This window comes from Zosterops lateralis (assembly GCF_965231275.1).
Source record: "Zosterops lateralis genome assembly, chromosome: Z".
Taxonomy (NCBI): domain Eukaryota; kingdom Metazoa; phylum Chordata; class Aves; order Passeriformes; family Zosteropidae; genus Zosterops; species Zosterops lateralis.
This window is the reverse complement of record NC_139800.1, coordinates 6990020-7005828: the sequence shown is the minus strand read 5'-3', so window position 1 is coordinate 7005828 and position 15809 is coordinate 6990020. Positions and strand designations below refer to the sequence as shown.

Here is a 15809-nt window from a genome sequence, read left to right as displayed (position 1 = left end):
TCCTAAGTCTCTGTGCACAACATTTTCTTGTTCCTAAGTGTGTTTGAAACTCCCTTTGAAAACATTAAACTAAAAGACTTTGCTAAAGTTAATTCTGAACTTGAGCTGGAGCCTGTAATTTTTCAACACTTTAAGCAGACTCCTTGGAATACTTTTGTTTTCTACACTTGCAAGTGTTAGTTTAGGCTTTACCAGCAGCATTAATTCCATGCTTTCTGTATTTTTACAAACTTAACATTGAAATAGTTAAATTTTGTTACATTTTGTCATGGACCAGCTTTCTGAAAAGTATCAGGTACATTATGAATAATCTGAAAATCAGACATTTTTCTGCCTGCCTAATACTTTCTATTTGAATTCCTCTCTTGTAAGTGTGCTTTCAGCTCCTTGTAGTCTTGAGAAGACAAAGTCTGCTTTAATGCTTGTTTTTACTTATGTAGAGAGAGAGCTTACAAGGAAAGGCCTTTATCTCTACAATATTAGGGAAATGGAATAGTGATTTAGCCAAGAATCTAAAAATGAGTATGTCTCTTGATATCTTCACTGCCAAGAGTGTCTCAGTCTGCACTGCTTGTATAGCACAGTGATCTTCCATTTAGTGTTCATAATCTTTCTTCTCCCTTCCAACTAATGCCAGTGGAATATTGAGACACAAGTAAACCACAGTAATTATGAAATAGTTTAGGTTCAGCTGATTTTCCATTATAGTGTGTAGAAATTTAGATTTTATTTGTTGTGTTTTGCTACTTACTGACCAAATCTGCAAACCAGTGTTATTGAAATTAAAATCTCTGTGCTGGATCTGCGCACAATTAAAAGAATGTCACTTCACTTTTTTTTTTTTTTCCTGTAAATAATTTTCCTTTCCTTGCTTTTCTAATACAAGGCCTTATTTTTGTTGATGGGGCTCTAAGACTAAAATAGCAACATGTCATGTGTGTGAGAGGGGGAATCCAGGATGCTTAAACATGCAAGTGTGACATTTGGGTGATACCTACTTGTAATAAAACTACAACTGTTGGATTTTTTCTTACACAACTTTTTGTGGGTTTTCATTATGCGAAGTTTGGGGGGGTTGCATCTGAATTTTCTCTTGCCTTGCATGGGTACTTTACCTGTTAAAAATCTCTTCATGCAGAGTGCCTTGAGCCTGGAGGATCCATTACAGCTACAATGGGTATTGACTTCTGTGATTCTACCCAGACAGCCAGTTTCCAGTTATGGTAAGCTCTTGGGAGGGGTACAGTATTTTTTTTTGATCCTGAAAGATAGAAATAGTGTCCATTGGAAGTCTACTTGGTGAAATTAAGAATTAAACAAAAATTAGAACATGATATATATCCAAGGTGTTTTAAGAAAAGTAGCACATTATTAGTGTTCAGTTTTGCTTTTAGAAGCTTTACTTTTCTGTTCCACTCTTCTTGGGATTCTTCTTATTGACACCATGTTGAAAGGGGCAGCCAGGCCTGATTATTCCACTGTTTTGTGTGTGTTCTTCCTTGTAAGAAACAGCAAGCTGAAAATGGCACATAGTGTGAGCAGTTTTACTACCCTGAGTCTTTATTATGGCTGCTAGTGGTCCTTTTAACATGACTACCTGAGAACAACCCCAAAATTATCCCACCAAACAAGTCTATTCTTCATGCTGTAGATTCTTTTAAACCAACAGTGAGAATGAGACCAAGTAACTGACTGGCCAACTAAATCTTGTCTAACATGCCTGATTTACATTTTTTTGTGTTCGTTATTGATGCATGCAAGGTCCTCTTTCTGCATCCAAGGCTAGCAAGAAACCCATTCACCCAGTGAGAATCGTGTTACAAACTAGCATGTAAAACCCACATAATTTACAGTAGCAATGTCCCAACACTGGGAAGGAATGGGTGGGAGAAAACTCGACATCCTCTTTTAGGAGCTTTTCAGGTTTATATAGTCTTTTAAACTGTGCAAAAGCACTGTACAGGTCTGCACAATTTTATCCATTTTTCACATATTTTGAAGTAATGAATTTTTTATGTATTTTGTTGCAAGAAGCACAGCTTTCAATATTTAGCACAAAAAGAGGGATATTGAATATTCATTCACATTGCTGCATTTCAGCTTAAGGGAAGCCCATTGTTAAAGTTCTATACTTCTTCCTTTAGAAAATTTCTGTAGCAATTTTAGTGTACTGGTATTAAGTACAGTTGGTTCAACTGGCAGGTTATTGAAGATAGCATGAAAATCCTAATAACAGGAATGTACCCAAGTGACTCCTAAAGTACCACTGCTAATATAACATTTCTTGTTCTAGGGGCAAGGAGGTTTTACTATCAGATTCTTTTTCTTTCCATTTCTCCAACTTTTCCCTGTACAGTGGATGCTCTTGCATAGTCAGTTTACACGTATTTGTACTCCGAGCAAAATGTCTGCAGTATGCAGATCAAGCACATCACGTTGCTGTGGCTGGTTCTATGCTGTTTGCTGGAATTTGGAAACAGCTTTAAACTGTTGCCTGATGTTTGTTTGGGAAGGAGGTTCCCTTGTAGGCAGTGCAATTTCACAATTTCTTCAAAATTATAGACTCTGACTCTCTTAATCTAAATATATTTTGAGTTTTATGAAATAGTATCTGCTCAGTTTATCAAGCAGAAACATTATTTTTTTGAATAAAGTGGATATTTTTCTTTCAAGTACATATTTTCAGTCTACCAATGATTTGATTTTTAACTTACACCATTTATTGCTAAGAATCTTAGCAGTGATGAGGATAAGCAATGTAGCATAACACATTGATTTTATGCAGATCATCACCTTTATGTTTTGGGAGGTCTGCTGTATTAGTGATATATAAAAACTGATTACTTTCTCCAACATTGCCTAGTAATTGTTTATTATTTTCCTATTAGACAAACAAGACAGATCAATATTCCTGAACACCAACCAGACTATGAGTAACATCACTGTAAATAGATTTGCCTCAGACCTCAGTGGTGTATTCATTTTAATGATTTAGACAATGTGAGTCCAATGACAAAGCGCTCAAGCTAAGTTTAAAATTAAATTAAGAATAGGAATTGCTTACTTTGTTCCTTTGCTAATTGATAGGGCCTTGTTTCTTTGGCATTAGTTCCTTGAAAATAGTGTAAAAGTAGGTAAAATGTTACCTGAATTAAATCTGCTATTTTACACTGAAAACATGTTTTGTTCAAAATCCTACTGATCTTAAGTGTCTCTGAAGAAATTGTGCAGTGTGATGTTTTGGGAGCAATGTTTCAAAGAACTCAGCTACAGACTCTGTAACTTTTAAAAAGCTTTAATCCAAAAGAAGGAATGACTTGTAGAAGTTTGTCCAAACATAGTTGAAATAATGTGCGCACAAAGATGTTTATACTTTTATATTTTCTATTAACATATCTCTATGAAAGATCTTGTCAGTTATTTTGTATTTTTTGCCAGAAGCATGTTCAGCAGTAAAGTGTTCCCGATCATAAGAATTTTCTTTACATTGTTCTAAGAGGAGCACTTTATCTTGCATCAAAGGTAATTGATCCTGAAGCAGTGTAATCACAATTACTCACTTTCTTAATTGGCCTGCCCAAAATCAGAAAATGGAAACCGATCGGCAGTGTTTAAATCAATAGCTTTGTAGTAAAGCTTGTGGGGGTAGGGACATAGTGGTAATGGGTAGATCAATTGGTCTTAGATGCCAATCATGGGCTGTGTGTTTTGCATAGCAAACACTACCCTTCTGCTTAGGGATGTGCTGTTGTACTGGTGGTTCGATAAATACAAACTGTATAAAGGGAAAAAACTAACATGAGTCATAGAATATTTAGATCTTTTTCTGAATTTGTTGTACAAGTCAAGGACAATGAAGGAGAAACTGCAATGTAGAGGTTTGAGGGAGTGAGCTTTGAAAGACCTCCCTCTCAAATACTATTTTTGGTAAGCAAACCTTACCAAGATCACACATCTAATTAAAGGGGCGTGAAACGCCTTAACTTGAAAACTGTGCCTAATGCATTTATTTAGAATGTGTATTAGGATGTTCACAGCATGTACTTCTAAGGAGAACATCTCTTCATTGTTATTTTTCTTGTGCCACCTCCTTGCAGAAGCAGCTATTTCAACCACACTGGTGTTCTGCATGATAATGCCTCTCAAGCAGAAAGTTAAGGAGGAATAAATGGAGCAACTGGGCCTTTTAAAAGATTTTTTGAATGTTACTCTTCGGTTTTGTGTTACTTTGTTCTTGTTTTGCAAGCAGGGTATTCACAGCTTAGAAGCTGAAAGCAAATTGTTATTGGATAACTCACATGCAAGGTGGGTTGCTAGTTTGTTGAATTATAGTTAAATTTTAGTATATCTGAATGGGACCTGAGCCTTGGCTAAACAGGTAGGCATTAGTTGAGCAGAGAAAAGGTTGGAATGGATCCTTGATATAACAGACTATCTTCAATACTCCTCTGGCTGTGGAATAACTTTTTTTTTCTCTTCATGTCAGATCTTAAAGATTTCCACATCAGTGGTTTTTTTTTTCTTGAATCCTTGAGTTCCTAGTGTTCATCATTTCAAAAGTCCTACCACTTGTGTTATCTTTATTGTCTTCCATGTCTCTACTTTTCAGATACTCTCAAGTCTTTCTCTCAGCTTACTAGTTTTTTTAAGATGTCTGAAGATTTGGGAGTTTTGTCATGTCGGAATTTTGGAATGAAAATCTTTGAATCTCTAGAGATGAAAGACAAGGAAGGTTATAGAGATGGAGAGTTACAGCATAAGCATGCTTTTACTCTATTTTTTGTATATGTATTTAGTGTTACGAATTCATGTCTGTGTTTATATAACTCAGTGAGCAAATCTCCAATTTCTTGTAGGTATGATAAATGACTAAAGGAGAAAGGTAGATGTCCTTTCTACAACATTGAAAGCTGGAGAAGAAAGCTTGTCTTCTCCTTTTTTTCTTATTCTTTTCATCCTCTCTCTCCAAATTATCTTAGTTGTTGCCAAAACCATGAAAGAACCACAGCTTTAAAGATAAAATTAATTTATGGAGAAGCTGTTCTTTCTTCTGTTCTTTTAAAAAGTGTGCAGGGAGTTGTTTAGTTTTCTTTGAAACTGTTTGGTGTAGGGGAGATGTCCATGCCATGCATCTCTCTCCTTGGTTTTGTATCTCTCTCGCTGGTTTTCTCAAGGTTTGAGTGCAAAGAACACAGCCAGAGCTCCCAAGAAGAAAGAGAAATCGAATGAAAGCAACAGCTTCTGTACCTTATATTCTTTCTCAAAATAATTAGGTAATTAGAAAATAGTGTAACATGACAGGGGTTTTTAACTGGTTACCACATATTTGCATTTCTTAATGTCCCAGTGTCATCTCCTTCTGGTGAGGAGAATACATGCTCTTCTACATGTTGTTATGCTGATAGAAAAGCAAGGTGTCTGTTCATTTCATCTGTCCTGTACTATATAAAGAAAATATTTTGCTGACTACTCCAGAAGAGTTTGGTCTAGCAGTTTCTTAAATGAATTCCGTAAATGAGAATTAAAAACTTTGTTCATTCTGTTCTTTGCAGCTTCTGTCTTATTGTAGAAGCTTTTGCTCTGAATTTTATTTTCAAAGGAAGAGATTTTTTTTTTGCAGCATGAAATTCACTTACTTCACTCTGTGTTGATGTAGAAATCTTCCCAAGCAGAACTTCTACCTGCAAGGCAGAGTAAATGAAGAGGGTTGGTTGGGTAGCAGTCAGTATTTCTGTTGAGTGCAAGCATGCATTCAGGTGTAGATGCTTGCACAAAAGCATCTGATTAAAATCATGTACTGGAATATGTTATGGAATATATTAAAAGCTAATGTTAGAGATGCAGGATTGTCTTCACATCACTGTCACTTGCATTTTCACTTTCTTCTTGCTGTTTCCTTCCCTAGTGCTTTGTCAGCAGATCACCAAGTTGCTTATAGATGTAAGACAAGCAATCTGGTACTCTTCTCTTTATTTCATTACTCTAAAGTAGTCAGTTGGCCCTATTCCAGAGCACAATTATGCCCAGATAAATAACTGACCTGGAAAAAACAAGGCTGGACATGAACAACTGCTTTCATTTGTTCTATTGCTTTGGCCTTTTTGTCTCATAAAAGCAGGATGCAGTCCTTTCTTTTCTTCAGTCAGACTAGGAATCAAGTCTCTTATACTTCTCCATTCTGTGTTTTGTTTCGCAGGGACTGAATTCCCTCTCAGAGCTTCTCTTCCTCTTATGTTCTTTTTTTTAACATTTATGGAGATTTTTGTGAATACAAGACAAAAATTGTAAGCTGGTTTGGGATAGATAATGTTCTGGGACAAGGCTGCTGCTGGAGGTGAAACAAAAAAGGACTATTTAAAGAGCAAAAAGAATATTCCCTGTCTGATTAGGAAACTAATTTATTAAAAGCCTTGGAAATTTAGACTTTAACCACTGTTATTGTGGAATTTTTAAAGTACTCATTAATAACTGTTAGTATTATTTACTTTAGTTTTAAAGATTTTGTCTTTGCTGTCCTCAAGTCCTTTGTTATGGTAGAGAACTTCTTTACCAGGAACCCTTCAGAGCCAATTCTTAAAAAAAAAAAAAAAAAACAAAAAAAAAAAACCACAACCAAACTGAGAGAAGAGATAAGGAGTAGCCAAGGGTTTCAAGTGACAGGTGCTAGCTGCTCCCACTCCATCTGCAGACAGAAATCTTTAAACTGTGCATCTTCCGAAGGGTAGATTGTTAGTTTTGCGGTGTCATTTATCTGGAGCTAGTAAGTCTCCCTTTGTTCCTGTGGGTCCATTACTGTCTCTCATTTGTTCATTTCAATGTGTGCATCAGAAGATAAATTCATGTGATACTTGAAACATGAAATTCATGTAAGTCTTTTAAAAATATAATATTTACAATTTAGCAGTTTTTAAGGAGTAAGAATAAAGATGCCTAATATTATTTGCCCATAAGTTCACAATTAAATACACAATAGATTTTGCAAGCTACTGTTGGCAAGGTATTGTTGTCAGACATCCCCAGCTGTTTGGTCATTTTAGAGCTTCCCTCTAAGAACTTGTCATTAAATATTCATGTTCTTCTAAGGCTCTAACTTTCCAACTGCCCTTGCCAATACCAGAAAATGCAGTCTTTAATTTTTCAAAATAAAAAACCATGTTCTCTTGGCCTGAGAAGCTTTGGGTGTTTTTTCCAGTAAGCTTCTTCAACTTGATCTTCTAGAGAAGTGAAAGCAACACCACCTGAGAGATGCTTCAGTGCAGCTTGAACTGTTGTCCAGCAGATTTTTAAAAGCTAATGTAATTTTTTTTGTTTAAGCATCATTTATGTTAAATATAGTCTTGAAAAATACAAATGAATACGTTAAATACACTGAAATTTAGTTCACTAGGTATTGAGGGAAGTTAAATAGTTGTATTCCAAGCCTCAATTTTATTATCAAACTTCTCCATTAGATAGCTGATGAAATCTCCATCTTTGGAGATACTCAGAGCTCAAATGGACAGAGCTATGAGCAAACTGAGCTGAGGTGACCCCCACTTAAGCAGGAGGTGGAACCAGGTGATTTCTTATGCCCCTTCTGAGTCGTGTTGTGCTTCTATGGAATTATGAAGTAACTTTTGTTAAATTAGATATTATGAGCTCCCTAATATAAAGATGTAATAAAAGAGATGCAGATCAATAAACAAAAGCTGTATATTTAATCTGTGAAGTGTCTGATAAAGAGAATCCATAAGGAAGGATGATTTGCTGTAGCTGAGAAAGAAATTTACTGAAGCACACTGGAATTAAAGTAATGCAAAGTAACCCAGATGCTGACTAAAGTGAAATTAAGAACAAAGTGGTTTTGAAGAACAACTAGCAATCAGAAATTCTGCTTATAGGCTATGAAGAGTTCAAGTTTTATCAAAGAATATGTATTAGCTATTTATTCACTAGAGAAAATGGAAGTGGAATGTTTGTTAACAGCAGAGGTGTCAAGTGGTCCTCTTGGGCAGTTACAGACATAAAAAAACAAGCTGCACTCATGATTTTATTCCTTCTTATTGTGGAAATATTGTTATAAGCATTATAGCAATCTAATAATTGATGTTGTAAGTCAAGTTTATGTACAAATGGCATCTCTCCAGTAAATGTAGGATGTAAATCATTGTACACAGAATGGTTTATCTGTTTCAAGCTGAATTATATAGAGCACACCTTGTTTAAATATGAAACATAACATTGGCTGAACAATCAGTTGAGCAGTGTCAATTGTTCAAGGTATTGTTAAAAGTGTTAGTCTTACAGTCCAAGTAGTAGGTATGAACAGCAAAAAATTAATGAGGCAGTTGATTAAAGACCCTTCTATCAGCTCTTAAGCTGATTGAGTTCTTAATCACTTTTCAAAGGAAAAATTAAAGAAAAAAATACTTCTTGCTTATTTTACTGTGCACTTAATCAGGCTAGACAATCAAACAATCTCTACTCTTTTATTATAATAATGACTTTAGAGATGGATGGCATTTAAAGTAGTACAGGGGAAAAAAGTAGTACAGGGGAAACAAAAAGTTTGAATTTGTTAGCTTTTAAAATCACTGATTAATGATTTTTTATAAAGGAAGTATTAGGAAGTTTGGAAGGATTGTTCCCCTGTATGTTTACTAAACAGCAGTTCTCAAAATAGCTTGCATAAATGTCCAGTTTTATTGAAACAGTCCATACTTGAGACTGCAGTCATAAGCGTAATTATAACACATCAGAAGCTAGAAAATAAGAACGTATTAGTTGCTAAGCATTTCCTTTTGAAAATGGGCAATTATGATAAGTATTAGAATTTTGAGTAGAAGGACTATAAAATGCTTTTCTGTTTCCAGGTGGCTTATCTTGCATCTTCAGGAGGGAGTTACATATGTTTTCTATCCTATTGGTCTATAGTGCTGTTTGCTTTCCATCAGTCTGTCTTGTTTCAGAGCTTTGAAGTTGCAGAGCTATAAAACTTCAGTAGCACATGTTTAAGGGTAATTTAAATAACATGGATGTTAATGGATGAAATATATTTTCCATTCTAATGATTGTATCATTATATTTAAGTAAGATATCTGAGGCATATCACCAATCAATATATATTGGCTATTTGGTACACCAGAAAAAAAAAAAAAAAAAAAAAAAAAAAAAAAAAAAAAAAAAAAGTGTTCTTTTCTAAAAATTTCTCAGGCCTTAAAGCATTAACCAAGATTCTGGCTGGATATACTGATCCTGAATTGCTAGGCAAATTCCTTATGGTACAGTTAGTCAATGAAACATAGCAGAGTGAATGTATCTTGAGTTTCTGTAGCCTTGAAGAAGTCTCAGACAAAATAGTTGGAAACTTAGAGAATTGAATGGAATGTTTGTGGGGTTTTTTCAGACAGTACCATCCTCTTGTCTGAAATTGTATCTTTTCTATGTTTAGCCCTATTTCTGGGACAGCTGTCGCTGATGACAGGACATGTAACAGTTCTCTCAAAGGATTTGTGAAACACACAATAATTTGTCCTTTCCAAGCATTTATATTGAATGTGATGCTTTGTAGATCACAAATAAACAAATTGAGATGAGTAAAAGTTACATTTTCAGAAGTACAAGACGATGCCTACCACATTTGTACTGGAGAAAATGGATGAGCTTTACTAATGTAAGAAGTTAGCTTTCAAATTAATAAGGTGGAAGTCATACAGGTAGTTCTTACACTTTTTAATGATTTCACAGAAAATTTGGAACTGATGTATGTATATTAATCTATGTTGAAGCACTTGGTTGATTCTCTGTAATTTCTCTTTTCTAGCACAAAGGATGATCATTTCAATGTTAACATTCAACCCCCTGTTGGAGAACTGCTCTTCCCTGTCACTATGTCAGAGAAAGATTTTAAGAAGGAGCAAGGTGAGAAATACTTCAGCAGTTCCAGTAAATGTACTTGGATGGGAAGTGGGCTGCATGCCTTTCAATTTCCAAGCCTACAGAAACTGCTTCCAGTTGTAGATGATTGAGTTAGCCACTGTTAGTATTCATTCTGACAATAATAAGTAGTTTAAAAATATCTTAAGAAAAATGTGCCATGATATGATGCAGTCTTTAAAGGGTCAAAGCCCACCCTTTACCCTAAAACAGTCTTTCAGCTCAAGGAGTTTTGGCTTCCCATCATGAAGTGTGAATGCTTTTCCTACTAGCAGCAAAACAGAAACTTGGGATGCCAGCTCAAGGAAATAAACCATTTATTCAATGGTATTGCATCAGTTTTTACTGTTCTTTATTCCAATACTAATTTTCAATACTATTAATGTACCTGTTCTTCAGCTATTTTAAAGATTATTTTAATCTTTTCGCTTTCAAACACTTCATACATAAAAAATACTCTTCTTGGAATGCTGTTTTAGAATGGTGACATGTTTTTTTTCACTTCTGCATTATACTAATACTGTGTTTTCAAAGAATGTAGGTCTCTAATACTAGTCCAGACACAAACCCCCACAAGAGATTTTAGTGACTTGAATATTTTATTCAAAATAATTAGAGAAAATTGTGCTTAGGTGTGACCATATGTCAAATGGAATAGTCAATACTGCTGCCTTTAATGCGGATATGATTCTTGGATATTCTAAAATATAAGTGGTTACATTTTGGATGCACTCAAATGTAGTAGTGTTTACTCATCTGTCGCAATGTATCGGGATTTACATGTGTATGTCTCTTCAGACTGAGATGAGAATATGCCCATGGGATCCTGTCTCATTGCTGTGTAAGGCTCAGAAACTCAGTGTATCCATCAAGCAGTCAAGAACACCAATGAGTAACATTATGTATTATTAGTTATTGCTTTTGAGCATTTCTTGCTTTTGTGTTTTTGAATTATTAAGAAAGTAGTTTAAATACTGTCTAGATCATTTGCAGTTAAGCTTATGGCTGCAGTGGAAAGTTAGGATTGTGCTTTGTTTTCATAACCAATTGATACTTACTTGCTGTTCTTACCCTTTGCTGGCTAAAGTCTGCCTCTCTGCTTTATACCTGCTCAGCAAACCAAGGTGAGTGATTGAACGAGGCTGTGCTACATTTATTTTAAACTGTTCCCTTCTAAAAATTGCAGCTGAGGTTGTAGTGAAAAGGAGGCAGGTTACTGTGCTTCTTCCCTCCCTGTTTTTATGTTTGCTTGCTTTGTGATATTCTGATAGAGTTTTTGTATGCTTTACTGTGACTGAGGGCTTTTTTTCCTCCTGACTGGCCATACAGAACCATGAGCACATAGAAGAAGTGTACTTGGAGAATAGCTGTGGTCCTCTGTGGAGTTGTTGCCAAAATTCCTTTTTCTTCTGCCATTTTACTTCTATGGTTGTTGATTATTTGTCTGAATAAATCTGGCAGCTGTTTGCTATGTTTAATAGAGCAGAAAGGCTACTCTGAATAAAGCTATTTGAAAATTTGTTTATATGAAGTATTTGTAAATCCATGAAGGTCTCTTGGCATTTCTGTATCGCTTGCTCTGTCTTCCTGAATTCATTCTTTGATGCAGGACTTTGCAGGCTGGCAAATTTGCTACTGGTTTTAAAACCTTTCCTATTGCATCTTTTTTCTTATGGATATCAGCTGTATCAGAATATTCTTGGTAACAGAGGTCTCAATTTTACATTTTGCATTTGTATTTATTGCAAGGATCTAGGAACAAGTAGCATATGGGAAGAATTACTTTATGTTCTTGCTAAATGAAAAATCTAAATTACAATAATAAATGCAGGGCAATTTAGAAGTTGGTATATATTATTCTATTTTGTGTTTAACTTCAATTTGCCTGTATTCTCCAAATGAATCTGATTTATATAACTTGTTTTTCACTTGTCATGCTTTTTCTTTTCCTTTTTTTGGGGGGGGTTGGTTTTGAACATGTTTCAAATCTTGTATCTGGAGATGCCTGGTTTTATTTGTGACCAAAACAGATAGGTAAAAAATAGTGAAGGAATGAGGAGAATATTATAAATGCAAGGTAACACTGGGAGAGAATGAAAATATGTATGGATTTTAAGGATTTTTACATCTAAATTGCATGTGTAACCTAATAAGAATGCTAAAGAGAAAATAGCTGGTATACTGCTATGTAGAAGACAATTCATTGCTACACATCTTTACTCAATTACACTCTGCTGTTTTGCATTGTCTGTTACATTTGTATATGTCCATTTTCTTCCTGATGGCATAAAGAGAGAGGAGCAGACAGGTTATTGAATATTCATGGCTGTGAAGGTTATCTGGTAGTAGTGGCAGAACCTCAAAAGCTGTTTTTGTCCCCATGCTGTGCATGATACGCTCAGCTTTGCTGCACCATCTCCCCTTCCCTTCCCTTCCCTCCTGAGCTCAGGAATCCTCTGGTGAAGTTGTTCCCTGGAGAAGCAGCTGAGTTAGTGGTTGTTGTGATTGGCAATTTGGAATGAGTGGATTAAAATGATATTGTCAAACACTCTTTACCTTTTTGCTCAAATATTTTTTCTGATCCCTCAGACCTCAGAATTTTATTTCCTGTTTTGCATCATATCCCCATGAAAAGTCGAGTTGCCACAGCAGAAATTCTGCATAAGGGGAACATTTACTATTGGGAACTCTGTATCCAGATTTCAAGTTCTCTATTGTTTTTAAAAATCAGTGGCAAAACTCTCCTTCCTTCAGTTCAGAACAAGACTAGTCTGCTAGCTAACATGCCTTGTTACCCATCACTGTAATTTTCCAATTTAATTTTCTTTTATTATTTAAAATATGTACAGTTATTTCATCATGTTAGGTGGCTAACCCAGAATAATTGCTGCTTTGTGCTCAGGCTAGAGTTTTCTTAGATTCTTGAGTTTCAAGCAATATTAAATGTGGCATCTGGTTGTTATAGCTGGGTATTAATCAGAATTTTTATGATGGTGTTTTTAAAATAGGCAATTAAAACTGCTTTAGGGTTTTTTTTTCTCTCAAGAGAAATAATTTTGTCAACTTTTTTGTAGAAGTGTATACCTGAATCACATTTTAAAAAAACAAACCGACAACAAAACCCCAATCTTGGTTAAGTAAACAGATAGTTAACCTAATTTTATTAAAATTATATATATAAAATTTGTTTTCCTAACAAGCAAGATGCTAATTCTTTAAATGGTTGGACATTTACTATTTTCTGGCCATTGACTACCCCAAGCAATCATATTTGATGCTCCTTAATTAGAGTACCCTTTTTTATTTCCAGGTTCTTTTCCACCTCAGCAATCGAGACAATACATTTGCTTACCACGCTGCTCTCCTAAGTGTTCTTTTGCATGTAAATTAATCTTGATTCAGTTTACACTGTCATGCTGAGTGGTACAAATTGCCTATAACAATAAAACAGCATGAGTTAAAAATAAAGGGGGGTGAAAAAGCAGATTGAATGTGTGCCTTACTTGATAGGATGTTACTTTGCTTTATGCCAATACATTAGTCGACGATAATGAATCTTCTGTTCTGAAAAGCATGGTTTAGTTGATTTTTTTAATTTTACTTCAATGGAGCAGTACCTTGTCTTTTATAGAACAAGTTAGACGAACCATTAATGACAAGAGTGTTAAGGTTAAATATGAAGCAATGCATTCACTTCTCTGAGTGCTATCCATCTTTCCATTTACAGGAGCTTGACAAAAGTACTGGCTTTGTACAACATTTCCTTTAATTACATGCTGCGGGAAACAGGCTTTTAACATAAACATAGTTGCATTCATTTATTCAGCATTTGCTCTTCAATAGAGCTTAATGGAGAAGGTTTAAATCCTAAATAAGTACACACATCTCTCAGCAGTGTTATGTCAGTCCCCGTGCTCTGCTTAAAAGCAGTTTTAGTCCGTGTATGTAGTTTGTAAAGCTTTTGCCTAATAGTTAAACAATTTGAAACAGAATGTTCTACTCCCAAGATAAATCTGATTGTTATAAATGTTGTATGCTGATTTTTGTTCTCTTCAAAAATATCCTATTATTTACTTATCAGCTGTTCCATTTTTACTTTCATATTTCTTATTCTGTGACAGCAGCACATTCCGGGACATTAAAATGCTGGATTTATTATTTAAATTTCTCTTATTAAGGATCTTGCTACGACTATTTCCTCTGGGTTAGAACTGTATGTGCAGCCCTAAAACATTGGCCTTTTGAGACTTTTCTGTTGTTTTCATTGTTAGTGTTGCTTCAGATGCTTCATATTTCTGCCTGAAGTACTGTGCTCCTTTGTTTGTCTGCATTTTCAGCTTCTGAACATACTGTAAAAAGGCACACACAGGGTTGAGTTGTAGTTACTGTTGTGTTTTAATCAACATGAGTATCCAACAAATCATTCTTCTAAACAATGGATATTGATAGAAAAGTGTGAGTTTTGTCAAAATGTCCTTGAATGGCATATCCCCCTTCACTTTTTCTTTGTCATATGTTTGGATATGATCTTTACATTTCTCTTCCATTTTTTAGTGATATTCAAATAATTTTAATCAAATAGTTTATTGATAGATATTTTAGAGATATTTTAGAGAGCTGGACACTAACTGAATTTACCAGTTTCTAATGTCCTTTCTCTTAAACAACTTAATTGAACCAATTACTACTGTCTGAATTTAAAGATCATTTTTACCAATTGGATATGGAATTATAATTTAATATGATAGAAGGATTATAAAGGATTTTTGTATATATTCTTTCTTAAACTAGACCTTTCCAGATCAGTCTTATTTAATATTTAATTTCTGAATTTTATTCTTCTTTTAAATTAAGCTTTTTATGAGAGAAGAACTACCTTGGTTTCACAGTTGCATTTGTATCACACATGTCATTGTTCAGCTATTACTAATTTGTTTTTGATAATAGGTCATTGCAAGTAAGACATTAAACTAAGGTAATTATGTGAGTTCTTATAAAATTGTTTTCTCAATAAATTATCTAACTTCTAATGCTTTTTACTTTTTTTTCTTTTCTTTTTTTTTTTTTTAAGATGTCTACTATTTTGGTTTAATACTTAATAAGCAAGTAAATCTTTGTGTATTCATAATTAAATACTTAATGTTTCAGGAATGCTGACAGGAATGAATGAGACATCTGCTACAATAGCTGTTGCTCCACAGAACTCTACTAGTCCTGTAATTATTGAGAGAGTAGTGAAAGCAGCAAACCTGGGTGTAGTCCCTTCTGGTCAAGATAACATACACAGGTAAGATTATATGTTATTCAAAGTACAACCATCTTTCAAAATGAATTTGTCAGTTCAAAATTCATCAACATTTGATGATATTAGGGAAAATTTTATTATCCATACCTTTAAGGGAGAAGGTACCAAATTATACTGTAGTATATATAATACTAAGCCTAAGTATCATATACTACAGCTCATTATTTGGGTGTATATAGAAGTGTGTAGACTTTACTGTACACAGTAAAGGAGGAAATTGACCATCCCTTGTTTTTTTTCAAAGGGAAGAGGTAGCCTTTTAGAGCACAGTACTTCCAAGCAGGTTTTGGGGAATTTTTTTTTTTGTTTCTGTTTCCCATAGTAAATAGCCTGCTCCAGTTTTATCATGTGTGATGAGCAACTTGTTTTCCTACATTATTTTTTGGCGTTCCTATATATATCTGCAAGCAAAAACAATTATTAGCCAAGAAAGTCATTGGCTTTCCTGTCAAAATCCTAGTTTTTACTTGTAGATTAATCCTTTACATCTAAATGCTCTGATACAGAATATCAGTGGAATTTATGCAGTTGTTGGTTAATGACAGCTTTTAATGTGATTTACTCAAAATATTTAGTCCTGTGAATCTGT

General features: G+C 34.5%; 1 protein-coding gene across 1 annotated transcript in view; it reads left to right on the top strand.

Annotated features, from left to right (window-relative positions):
* AP3B1 (adaptor related protein complex 3 subunit beta 1) overlaps positions 1 to 15809 on the top strand; it is a 155012-nt gene that overhangs the window by 126363 nt on the left and 12840 nt on the right. Inside the window, exons 24-26 of the mRNA XM_083884158.1 lie at positions 1139 to 1223; positions 9803 to 9900; positions 15064 to 15202. Coding sequence (XP_083740284.1) covers positions 1139 to 1223; positions 9803 to 9900; positions 15064 to 15202 — 322 coding nt within the window. The remainder of the gene's footprint in view (positions 1 to 1138; positions 1224 to 9802; positions 9901 to 15063; positions 15203 to 15809) is intronic.